We start from the raw sequence: 12,654 nt of genomic DNA, 5'->3' as shown, positions 1-12,654 counted from the left end.
TTCAACAGCGACAAAGATGTAGCAAAAACCTCTGTTAGTTCTCGGAATCGGACCAAAAATATCTACAGCGGCCATGTGTCTTAATTTAACAGGTATAATGGGATACAATGGAGGAATATGCCCCCTGCGGGTCCGGGGATTAGAATAGGCCCGCGGTATTCCTGCCTGTCGTAAGAGGCGACTAAAAGGAGTCCATCCCCCTCACGGGGGTAGTTAGCGCCTGCGTCCGGAGACGGACGGTTCCACGACCTATCATCGTGGTCTTTTTGGTTTTTCACTTCTCGTTTCTTCCTTCCTTTTGTTGGTTCCTTTCTTTGCTCTTCTCCACCTCACTGTCTTCCTTACTCTTTCCCTTGACTTCTCCTTGCCTTCTCATTGCCTTTTTCTCCTTGCCTTCTCATTGCCTTTTTCTCCTTGCCTTCTCATTGCCTTTTTCTCCTTGCCTTCTCATTGCCTTTTTCTCCTTGCCTTCTCATTGCCTTTTTCTCCTTGCCTTCTCACTGCCTTTTTCTCCTTGCCTTCTCACTGCCTTTTTCTCCTTGCCTTCTCACTGCCTTTTTCTCCTTGCCTTCTCACTGCCTTTTTCTCCTTGCCTTCTCACTGCCTTTTTCTCCTTGCCTTCTCACTGCCTTTTTCTCCTTGCCTTCTCACTGCCTTTTTCTCCTTGCCTTCTCACTGCCTTTTTCTCCTTGCCTTCTCACTGCCTTTTTCTCCTTGCCTTCTCACTGCCTTCTTCTCCTTGCTTTCTCATTGCCTTCTTCTCCTTGCCTTCTCTGGTCTCCGCCTCGGCGTTAGAGACAGTCTGTCCTCTCTCTCCCTCTCTCTCCTCCTTTTCCTCTTCTTCCTTCCTCCCTGTGCGTGCCTGAAGGCCGACCCACGCGTTCGCACGCGTAGCCGGTGACGGGGTAACGCGTAATTCCCCGCCCTGGGTAGACATGTAAGGCACGCGCGTACCCCCTGGTAAAGGCCAGGCCCGGGGAGGGGTGATTGCCTGAGCTGATACCTTCTGACCATGCCGATTGGTCCCTCCGTCTGTTTCTCGGGAGGTGTGACCTGAGGTGTAAACATTCACCTAAGGCGGGAGTGCCCTCTGAGAGGGTCCCCACAAGGAAGGAGCGCGCCATCGGAGACGCTGGCAATCATGGGGGATTCCTCCGCAATGGATTCTACTCCATCTCTTTCGACTTCGACCCAAAAACGGAAACGTGACCAGCCAACAGTGACAAAAGTACTACCGCCTGCCCCACAGTTCCTCATAGTTTCTCGATCTGAGGACGGAAAGGATTTTTCCTCTGTCAACCCTTTCGTTACTCAGAAGGGCGTAGATGCCATAGCCGGATCTGTCAAATCTTGTACCAGGTTGTGTAACGGCACCTTACTACTAGAAACTGAGAGTGCCTTTCAGGCACAAAAACTGCTTCGGGCCACCCTCCTGTACACGTTCCCTGTCCGGGTGGAGGCCCACCGAACTTTGAATTCGTCTCGTGGTGTAGTCTATACTAGCTCCCTCGACGGATTGACTGACGAGGAGCTTCAATCATTCCTCGCTGAGCAGGGCGTGACGGCTGTCCATAGGGTCATGAAAAAGGTCAACAATGACCTTGTACCGACCCGGACAATTTTCTTGACCTTCGATAGTGTTAAGCTGCCATCGCGCATCAAGGCGGGCTACGAGGTTATTTCTGTTCGCCCCTATGTCCCGACACCTACGCGCTGCTACCAGTGTCAGCGTTTCAATCACACTCGACAGTCTTGTTCCAATGCGGCTAAATGTGTCACTTGTGGCAGGGATGCCCATGAGGGTGACTGTCCACCTCCGTCTCCTCGTTGTGTGAACTGTCAGGGTGACCATGCCGCATCCTCCCGCGACTGTCCTGTCTATAAGGAAGAACGCTGTATCCAAGAAATTCGGGTCAAAGAGAAAGTGTCCACCTCGGCTGCTCGCAAGCTATTGGCTAGTAGGAAGCCCACGCTGCTCCCAGCGGGGAAATACAGTACTGTCCTCGCCTCTCCTCGGACTACCCGGGAGGTAGCAACCCAGACATGCGATCTCACCTTCAGCACCACGGTCGTCCGTTCGGCCAGTGCTAAGATCGCGCGGTCGACGTCTCCTCTTCCTCCCATCACCCCACAGACACGAGCACCTTCCTCAGCTTCTGCTAAGACGAATACATCGAAGTCAGATGCACGGGCCTTCAAGAAAGAACCATCCCTTGCAGACTTCCTCCGTACCTCGACCTCCCAGCCTTCGACCGGTACTTCCACTACACGTCCTTCCAAAAAGGCGCATAGGAAGCACAGTTCTCCTTCTCCGCCACGGCGCCTTTCTTCTCCTGCGCCACCCAGCGGTTGCCGCCCCAGGCCGTCATCCGTTTCGCCTGGCCGCACCGCTGGTAGCCGTACATCTGGCCTTTCACTGGCGGAGGAAGCTCCCCCTCCCGGCCATCCTCCCGAGATGGCCGATGACCCTATAGACCCAATGGACGATGACTGTCCGCCTACTGATAGCGGCGGCAGTGCTCGCTCGAAGCCACGCCCTAAGCGGCCTTTGAGGTGACCACTTCTCTCATCTTCCTTTTCTTACGATGGCACTTATTCACTGGAATATTCGCAGCATTCGCTCCAACCGAGAGGACTTGAAGTTGCTGCTCCGCTTGCACCGTCCGCTCGTCGTAGCCCTCCAGGAAACGAAGCTACGCCCATGCGATCAAATTGCCTTGGCACACTACACCTCTGTGCGTTTTGACCTACTCCCTGTGGTAGGTATCCCAGCTCATGGAGGGGTTATGTTGCTGGTCCGGGATGATATTTACTATGATCCCATGACGTTGCACACCGGCCTGCAGGCAGTTGCCATCCGCATTACTCTCCCCACTTTTACGTTTTCCTTTTGTACCGTTTACACTCCATCGTCATCTGCCGTTACCAGGGCAGACGTGATGCAACTTATTGCTCAGCTACCTGCACCATTTTTGTTAACTGGAGACTTCAATGCCCACCATCCCCTTTGGGGCTCTCCAGCATCCTGCCCGAGGGGCTCCTTGTTAGCAGACCTTTTCAACCAGCTCGATCTTGTCTGCCTCACTACTGGCGCCCCTACTTTTCTTTCGGACACATCTCACACCTATTCCCATTTAGACCTCTCTCTATGTACTCCCCAACTTGCACGCCAGTTTGAGTGGTATGCACTTTCTGATACATATTCGAGCGACCACTTCCCGTGTGTTATCCATCTCCTGCAGCATACCCCCTCTCCGTGCTTCTCTAATTGGACCATCTCCAAGGCAGACTGGGGGCTCTTCTCTTCCAGGGCGGCCTTTCAGGATCAACCCTTTCCAAGTTGCGATCGTCAGGTCGCACACCTCACGGAAGTCATTCTCGCTGCTGCTGAATATTCCATCCCTCACCCTCCTTCTCCACGTCGCGTACCGGTCCCCTGGTGGACCGCAGCATGTAGAGACGCTTTACGTGCTCGTCGACGTGCTTTACGCACATTTAAACGCCACCCTACAGTGGCGAATTATATCAATTATAAACGATTACGTGCTCAGTGTCGTCGTATTATCAAAGAAAGCAAGAAAGCCAGCTGGGCTGCTTTCACAAGTACCTTCAACAGTTTTACTCCTTCTGTTGTCTGGGGTAGCCTGCGCCGGCTATCTGGCACTAAGGTCCACTCACCAGTTTCTGGCTTGAAGGTCGCGAATGACGTCTTTGTGGCCCCTGAGGCTGTCTCCAATGCCTTCGGCCGCTTTTTCGCAGAGGTTTCGAGCTCCGCTCATTACCACCCTGCCTTCCTCCCCCGCAAACAGGCAGAGGAGGCTAGGCCACCTAACTTCCGCTCCTCGAATTGTGAAAGTTATAATGCCCCATTCACCATGCGGGAACTCGAAAACGCGCTTGGCCGATCACGGTCCTCTGCTCCAGGGCCAGATTCTATTCATATTCAGATGCTGAAGAACCTTTCTCCTGCGGGTAAAGGTTTTCTTCTTCGTACATACAATCGCATCTGGATTGAGGGACATGTTCCCGCATGCTGGCGCGAGTCTATTGTTGTCCCGATTCCTAAGCCGGGGAAGGACAAGCACTTGCCTTCCAGTTATCGACCTATCTCGCTTACCAGCTGTGTCTGTAAAGTGATGGAGCGAATGGTTAACTCTCGATTGGTTTGGCTGCTCGAGTCTCGACGCCTACTTACCAATGTACAATGTGGATTTCGTAGGCGCCGCTCTGCTGTTGACCATCTGGTTACCTTGTCGACCTTCATTATGAATAACTTCTTGCGGAAGCGCCCGACCGCGGCTGTGTTCTTTGATTTGGAGAAGGCTTACGACACCTGTTGGAAGGCGGGCATTCTCCGCACCATGCATACATGGGGCCTTCGCGGTCGCCTCCCTCTTTTTATTCGTTCCTTTTTAATGGATCGACAGTTCAGGGTATGTGTGGGTTCTGTCCTGTCCGACACCTTTCGCCAGGAGAATGGGGTGCCACAGGGCTCAGTTTTGAGCGTCGCTCTCTTCGCCATCGCGATCAATCCAATAATGGATTGCCTCCCAGCTGATGTATCAGGCTCCCTTTTCGTGGACGATTTTACCATCTATTGCAGCGCGCAGTGTACACGTGTCCTGGAGCGCTGTCTTCAGCGTTCTCTTGACCGTCTTTACTCCTGGAGTGTCGCCAATGGCTTCCGTTTTTCTGCCGAGAAGACGGTCTGTATTAACTTCTGGCGCTACAAAGAGTTCCTCCCACCGTCCTTACGACTCGGTCCCGTTGCTCTCCCAATCGTGGAGACAACCAAATTTTTAGGCCTTACATTTGACAGGAAACTTAGCTGGTCTCCACATGTGTCATATTTGGCCGCCCGTTGTACCCGTTCTTTAAATGTCCTCCGTGTTCTCAGTGGTCTGTCGTGGGGAGCGGATCGAACCGTCCTACTTCGTCTATATCGGTCGATCGTCCGCTCCAAGCTGGATTATGGGAGCTTCGTATACTCCTCTGCACGGCCATCCATCTTACGCCGCCTCAACTCCATACAACATCGGGGTTTACGACTTGCGATCGGAGCATTTTATACCAGTCCCGTAGAGAGTCTTCATGCTGACGCTGGCGAATTGCCACTCATCTACCGGCGCGATATACTGCTTTGTCGGTATGCCTGTCGGCTACTGTCAATACCCGACCATCCGTCTTATCGTTCCTTTTTTGACGACTCTCTTGACCGTCAATACGGGTTGTATGTCTCTGCCCTGCTACCCCCTGGAGTTCGATTTCGTCGCCTCCTTCAACACCTTAATTTTTCACTCCCTGCAACCTTTCGAGTGGGCGAGAGCCGCACGCCACCTTGGCTCCAGGCTCAGGTCCGCGTTCACCTTGACCTCAGCTCGCTCCCAAAAGAGGTCACCCCCGGTTCGGTCTACCACTCCCGTTTTTTGGAACTTCGTTCGAAGTTCATCGACATGACTTTCATTTATACAGATGGCTCTAAGACCAATGACGGGGTCGGGTGTTCCTTTATTGTCGAGGCACAAAGTTTCAAATACCGGCTCCATGGCCATTGTTCTGTCTTCACAGCTGAGCTCTTTGCCCTCTACCAGGCTGTTCTTTACATCTGCCGCCACCGACATTCTGCTTATGTCATCTGCTCAGATTCCCTGAGCGCCATCCAGAGCCTCAGTGATCCGTACCCGGTTCACCCTTTCGTACACCGGATCCAACGCTCTTCAGCAGCTGGTGGACGTCGGTTCTCCAGTTAGCTTTATGTGGGTTCCTGGCCATGTCGGTATCCCTGGGAACGAAGCTGCAGATGCCGCGGCCAAGGCTGCGGTCCTCCAGCCTCGGACAGCTTCTTGTTGCGTCCCTTCGTCCGATTTTAGCAGGGTGATTTGTCGGCGCATCTTATCTCTGTGGCATGCCGATTGGGCTGCACTTACCGACAACAAGCTTCGGGCCTTAAAACCTCTTCCCGTGGCTTTGACGTCCTCCTCACGCCCTTCTCGGCGGGAGGAGGTCGTTTTAGCCCGGTTAAGAATTGGACACTGCCGGTTCAGCCATCGCCATCTGCTGACGGCTGCGCCGGCGCCGTTCTGCCCATGTGGGCACTTGCTGACGGTTAGACACATTTTAATGTCCTGTCCAGATCTTAACACACTGCGCCTCGATCTTAACCTGCCAAATACTTTCGATGCCATTTTAGCGGATGACCCACGAGCAGCTTCTCGTGTTCTTCGTTTTATCAATTTGACAAACCTCGCTAAGGACATTTGATGATGCTGTTTTTTAATCCTATGCCTGTCAGTCTGTCTTTTATGGTGTTTTCCCTTTTAGTTGTTGTGGTCAACTTGTGCCTCGCGGTGCATTCTGAGTAGTCAGGGCGCTAATGACCAGTGAAGTTGTGCGCCCTAAAACCACAAAAAAAAAAAAAAATGGAGGAATATGTGAAGTGGTGTCTGATTTAGCTTTCTGGCAAATTTTACAAGACGCTAAAACTCGTCGTATACGTTTTTCCATGTTGGTAAAATAACAGTTCTGTCTCAGTATAAGAAAACATTTTCGTGCTCCGTAATGTGCGTAACTTAAATGAGTGTACCAAATTAATTTGTTAACCAGTTCGTCAGGAATGCATAATAACCAATTGTTGCTGTCAGGATGAGAGCGGCGAAACAGAATGTCATTGCGTACAGTGTAGTGGTTCCTAATCGTAACATTTTTCCTATCTTGCCAAAGGTGTTTAATTTCTTTCCACACATTGTCTTTATTTTGCTCTTGCGCTATGTCCTGTAATGACGATGAAATAAAGTTTTCAAATGCAACTTGCTGAATGTACATGACACTGAAATTTGTTTTGCAGAAGTTGGTTGCTACGTCTTGCTGATTGTTGCCGAGAGAACGCGATAGTGCGTCTGCTATAACATTTTGTGTGCCGGGAATGTGAACAATCGTAAAATTAAATTCTTGTAAATAAAGTTTCCATCTACTTAATCTATCGTGTGTGAATTTAGCCGAAAGTAAAAATTGTATCGCTCTGTGATCTGTGTAAACGGTGGTATGTCTGCCATAAAGAAAGTGCCTAAATCTCGTAAAAGCCCATACAACACATAATGTTTCCAGTTCTGTAACGGAGTAATTTCGTTCAGCAGGTGACAAAATGCGACTTGCAAATGCGATGTTTTTAATAACTATTGAACCATCTTCTTCAATTTCCTGGAAAATATGTACGCCTAAAGCGGTGTTGGAACTGTCGGTGGCAATGGAGAAATTTCTGGTAAGATCTGGATGCGATAACAGTGGAGCATTCAACAAAGCATGTTTCAAATAACATTCTTGTGAACAAAATTCTGCGTGTCAAAAGTAATGTTTGCGTTACTGTAATATGCAATCTGTGCTGTATCTGGTTAAAAACTATCGTATGTGTTATTATTTACGGAGAATGTTGTGGCATATCCACTATATGAACTGTTCTGTTATTTCTTACTGACGTGTTATGCTATGGATGACACCTATTGTCTGTTTCATTCATGATTATTTGTTGTTGCTGATGTTCTTGCTGCTCATAAGATCGACTGTTATTAAATGTACGCCGAGAATTGTGCTCATTATTTTTACGTCTGACGTGATAGTCATTCCTATACGGTGTATTGCGATACGAGTTGAAATTGAGTGTTGTCTGTACGTAGTTATTTCTTTGCTGCCATGCGTTACTATTTGTTGGAGCTGGGACTATACGTGCACGCGGCGAAACATTAAAGTTTGGTTGACCTTGTAGACTGCATTGTTGGTTACGTATGCTAAGCGGCTGACTTTCATGCTATTGTGGTGGAAAACGTCTATTGTTACCAAAAAATGCGTTTGCTGTTAATTTTACACATACTGATGATTACGATTTTTATCTGTTATTTAAGTTCTCGTGATTCTGGAGTGCCTAATGAAAATTGTCACATTCGGTAAAATATTTGTCATACCGGGTTTTCAGTACAATATTTCTTAATTCTAGATAGAGCAATAGTTAAAGAGCAGTTTTGATAGATATAAGGGATAGTAGAAGAGAAGGCAGCAGTGCAGAAAACTAAAGATGAAACAGCACTACTACAGCTCGGGGCCCTATGCTCGCTACGGCACATATTCATTAAAGCGTAATGAATCCCCTGAGGTCATTTACGCACTGCAAATAAATTTTAGCTTTTGTGTTAAAGCCATTAGCGGTAAAATTGCAAAGGCAAATTGTTGTATCCGTGCTAATTCAAATTTGTGCATTATAGGCAATGCTGTTGTAAATACAAAAATAAATTGTCGCATCTGGTTCAAAGCTAGTTTCTGCATTACAGGTAATAGCGGTGAATGTACAAAGATAAATTGTCGTATACAGTGCAAATCGTGTATCTGTGTTCTGGCATTATTAAATTCTTTACATTTTCTTACAAATATTGCTTATAATCAACGTTCTCGTCACTGAATTTGATAACACGTTCGGGTTTGTGTGTGAATCTGTTTGTCTGTGTCATTTCGTATTTCAAGTTACGTAGCTTTTCAGATTTTAAGTCGCGTGGCTTTTCGGATCTTAATTCGCGTATTCTCTGTAAATTGCTCACATGATACGCGCTGCGTGACTCTGACAAATGCTCGCAAAGTGGCGGATTCTGTGACGTATTGGTGACTGAAATAGTTTTCAACTCTGTTACTGTAACAATTTCGTCAATTTGGTTGATCTGTCGTGCAAATTTCTCGTCATCTTCCGTATTCGGAGTGTGTGAAACTTCCACTGACTCTAAATTAATTTCGTCGCGAATCTGTACTTCGTTTTTAGGGCATTCTTCAGTGACTGCATTAATTTCGTGTATCACTGTTGCGTTTGCTGAACATTGTTCAGTGACTGCATTAACTTCGTCTTTATGTGATTCTGTTGTGCCTACACGTGTGCTATTTAATTCTTGTGCAACAGTGCCAACTTCTTTATTACTGTTTTTAGCACAAGCCTCAGTATCCTCACGTAATTGTTCTTTAATGTCCTGGCATTGCACGGTAATAGCTGTATTCTGTTCACTAACTTGTTTCTTCTGTTCATTAACGTTGTCGTGTTTTTCGTTCTGCTGTTCAAGACTTTCAGAAAATTCTTTGTTCCATTCTATAAATTCTTTGTGCTGTTCATCAAGTTTTTTAATCATTTGTAGCAATAATGCTATAATTTGATTCGACTCAAAGTCAGCATTTCTATTCTCTGTACAATGTGACGGTGTATTTGCCATTGTCGCGTTTTGTGTGACCATTTGGTCATTCTGTAATTTACAAAAAGGTTTCTCACTCGAGTCCGTCGTATTTTCGGTACACTGACCACTTTCATTAGACAAATTTGTCTGTTCGTCACGAGAATTTTTCAAACCGGGTGTGTTAGGCTGGGCAGCGCTCATTACAATAGAGCGTCCCGCGTCATCAATTGTCGTCAAATTAACAGACGAGACAATTGAGTTCGTTTGTTCATTATCAGGGTAAAAGTCATCATTATTGGTTGGAATGCACTGGTTGTCAGTGAACGCAGGATTGTCACAATTACTATCGGTCACGTTGTTTAAGTCGGTAATTTCGTTCATAATACCTCGCGATACACTATTCAGTCTTTCGCGGCATTTTTACTATAGTCACAATTTTTCACAAAATAAATAAGCACAATGCAAAAGCAACACACAAATACAACAGAGCAACGAGTTGCCGTTGACCTGTAGAAAGAAAGTCACAAGTTAATAAAAGCGTTGCGCCAAATCCTAATTATATTTAAGCAAATAAGAGCAGATATCTGACTGTCCCTCAAAAGACTCTCAACGAAATTCGATCCTGGACTGGGTGTCGCCAAGTGTAACCTCCCCACAAAAATTTAATTGACAATATTATATGAAAATGGAGCCAAGCGGCAATATCGTCCCCTCAGAAATATTTAAATAAAAAATATAATAATAAGTGGGACCCAAGAATAACCTCCCTGCAATCAAATGTACCGACAAAGACAACAAAATGTGAAATTCGCAATCTGACTCAAGTATAAGTTCTTCATAAAAAATTAAAGTCCATTCAGTGATAAGAAAATCTCAGTGATAATAATGATTCAATTAAACCGAAATATCGGTCTTTGGCCCTGTGCAAAAAATCAAAATTAAATTCTTACCTCATTGCAACACCTAGTCAAATTTCTGCTCTTGTTGTTGCGCACCGCTTGGAGGAACTGCATTGCAAATAATAATATTCCCTCTTTTTTTTTTGTAATCTAATTGAAAACTGAAACTTTTGTTTAGGGGAAATGGAACGAAATAGTTACTTCAATTAAATGAAAATTTTATGTAAAATTGCTTTTGAAATCAAAATTATTATTGGGGGCACTTGTTGAAAATTAGTTACAATAGTTAAACTTTACATTATCCGATGATTATCTTAATTAACAGTATACCTCATTCAGCATCTTGACCAGTGTTGTCGCCAGACCACATCACACAACCCCACTGGACTGCTACCACTGATCGACCGCTCTGCATGACGACTACTGGCGTACTGCACGCCACTGAACAGAGCTACTGCTCGCGACGACTACTGACAGAGAACTGCCCTCAACTAGACAGAGCTACAGACTCGCAACGACTGACTGACAGACTGAGAGCCGCTCGCAACACTCGCGCGGTCAAGCGCATACTCTCTGGTCACAGATGCTACAATGCCTCGCCATCGCTGCTATGTTACATACGTGTTTCAATATATGTAATCGGGCAGTGTTAGTTGTCATCAGAGGCTCCCCACGTACATACTTCCATCCACATGCTGCACACACAACTGAGACCCTTCTGAAGAGATGACATTGTAACACTCATGTATCCGTTGTTGTCACCGGGCGCACACTTCAGGTGCGTCTCTCTGCAGCTATGCCAATGGAAGCTTCAATGATGGAAGCTTCAATGATGGAAGCTTCAATGATGGAAGCTTCAATGATGGAAGCTTCAATGATGGAAGCTTCAATGATGGAAGCTTCAATGATGGAAGCTTCAATGATGGAAGCTTCAATGATGGAAGCTTCAATGATGGAAGCTTCAATGATGGAAGCTGTACTCAATCCTTAGTGTTCCAGACATCATCCTGTCGGTGTGGATTCTTATGTTGCTGCAAATAAGCCCTTTTGTGACGTGCAGTCCAGTCTACCCAGATATTAGTCGCTAAATGTTTGTCCTTAAGTTAGAGGGTAAATCTTCTTATTTGATGTTTTACGGCAATAAAGCCAATTTTCATTGTCATCCGTGATTGCTTTTTCGCTATGAAATGCCATAAGTGGCACGTGTCTCCCCCTATGTTATTACCTTCAAAAGTCATAGCGCCGAAGCCCATTACTTAATCAATCAAAGTGGGTGTCTAGGGAATGCTTTGTTCCTCCTTACATTTTTCTATCCCTTTGTCACAGGTGTGGCTTTGCTCTGCTCCTTTATAGGTTGTCCATGGCATTGTCCTACTGGGTGGCTTTTGTACAAATGCTTAGATTCTCTTGGAACACTTTGTGAACCATTCTGCAATGAAATCAGCGTCAGCCTCCTGTCTAGCCATCTTCATCCTCCAGGAACAGCGGTCTAAGGCTTTCGACTTAGGTTTTACCTCATGTCAGGTGTAATCCTACAATGAACCTTCTATTGAATGGTAATTACTTCTGGCCCTCTTCTATTGCACGATTCATTCCCTGGCCCCAATTCCATCCATAGCCAATTCCTTCTTCTCAATCCTCCATAAGTTTCTTCTCCAGGTCTTCAACTGTATTTTGCTCCAAGGCATTTTCCTCTCTCAATTGACCGACAGTATTGATTCCTGTCCTTTAGCTTAGTAAGGACCCGTCATTCCTCAATAGTTACTGATCGACCAGACTGGCCAACGTCCCCTTTCAGTTATTTGAATGGATGGTGGCTAATCAGCTCTTACATCCTCGAATCTGGGGACTTTTTCTTCCCTTATCAGTGCAGCTTTTGGGAGGGAAGCTCTATGATGATCTGTTTTGATTGGAACCTGCTGTTCAGCAGACCTTTTCTCAGTGCCACCATCTTGTTGCAGTATTCTTCGACCTTCATAAGGCCTATGACATGGCTTGGTGCCATCACATCTTACACTCCATGAGTGTGGTCTTCATGGCCTCCTCCCAGTCTTCATTCGCCAATTCCTGTCACACTTTTCGTTCAGAATTTAGGTTGGCAACTTTCTCTGCTCTCTGCAGACCTAGGAGAATGGTGTTCCACAGGGCTCATATTGTCATTCTGTTTCTCATATTAATGGACTCGGTCTCTGATGAATTATTGATCACTGCTGCTCTGTGTACAGATACTTGTATCTGAGTTAGTTCCCACTCTGTGGAGTGACAGCGCCTGTGTGCCATCTGGCATGCGTCAGTTTGGACACTGGGACATGGTTTTCAGTTATCTCCATCCTGATGAGTTCTATCTCGCTGCTGAACTCCTGACCATCGTTCCTTAGTCATGTTTCTTGCATGTTAGTTTTAACAAGGTTGCTTGGTCACCTAAGACAGAGTGTTTTAGTAAACTCAATGTCCATCATGTCTTGTGACACAGATTCCTTGACACTTCTCTGCCTTTATCAGGCCTGCCTTCTGTCCTGTCTGGCCTAAACTTGTCAAGTTTGTGGTTCAGCTGCCCC

The 12,654-nt window shown here is 46.5% G+C and overlaps 1 protein-coding gene across 1 annotated transcript in view; it reads left to right on the top strand.

Moving 5' to 3' along the window:
• LOC126474202 (facilitated trehalose transporter Tret1-2 homolog) overlaps nt 1-12,654 on the top strand; it is a 104,325-nt gene that overhangs the window by 30,744 nt on the left and 60,927 nt on the right. Inside the window, exon 2 of the mRNA XM_050101665.1 lies at nt 10,891-11,072. Within this exon, the coding sequence (XP_049957622.1) occupies nt 10,891-11,072 (182 nt within the window). The remainder of the gene's footprint in view (nt 1-10,890; nt 11,073-12,654) is intronic.

The sequence above is a fragment of the Schistocerca serialis genome, chromosome 4, assembly GCF_023864345.2.
Source record: "Schistocerca serialis cubense isolate TAMUIC-IGC-003099 chromosome 4, iqSchSeri2.2, whole genome shotgun sequence".
Classification (NCBI taxonomy): domain Eukaryota; kingdom Metazoa; phylum Arthropoda; class Insecta; order Orthoptera; family Acrididae; genus Schistocerca; species Schistocerca serialis.
The sequence above is the reverse complement of the archived record's forward strand: the minus strand, read 5'-3'. Positions and strand labels throughout refer to the sequence as shown.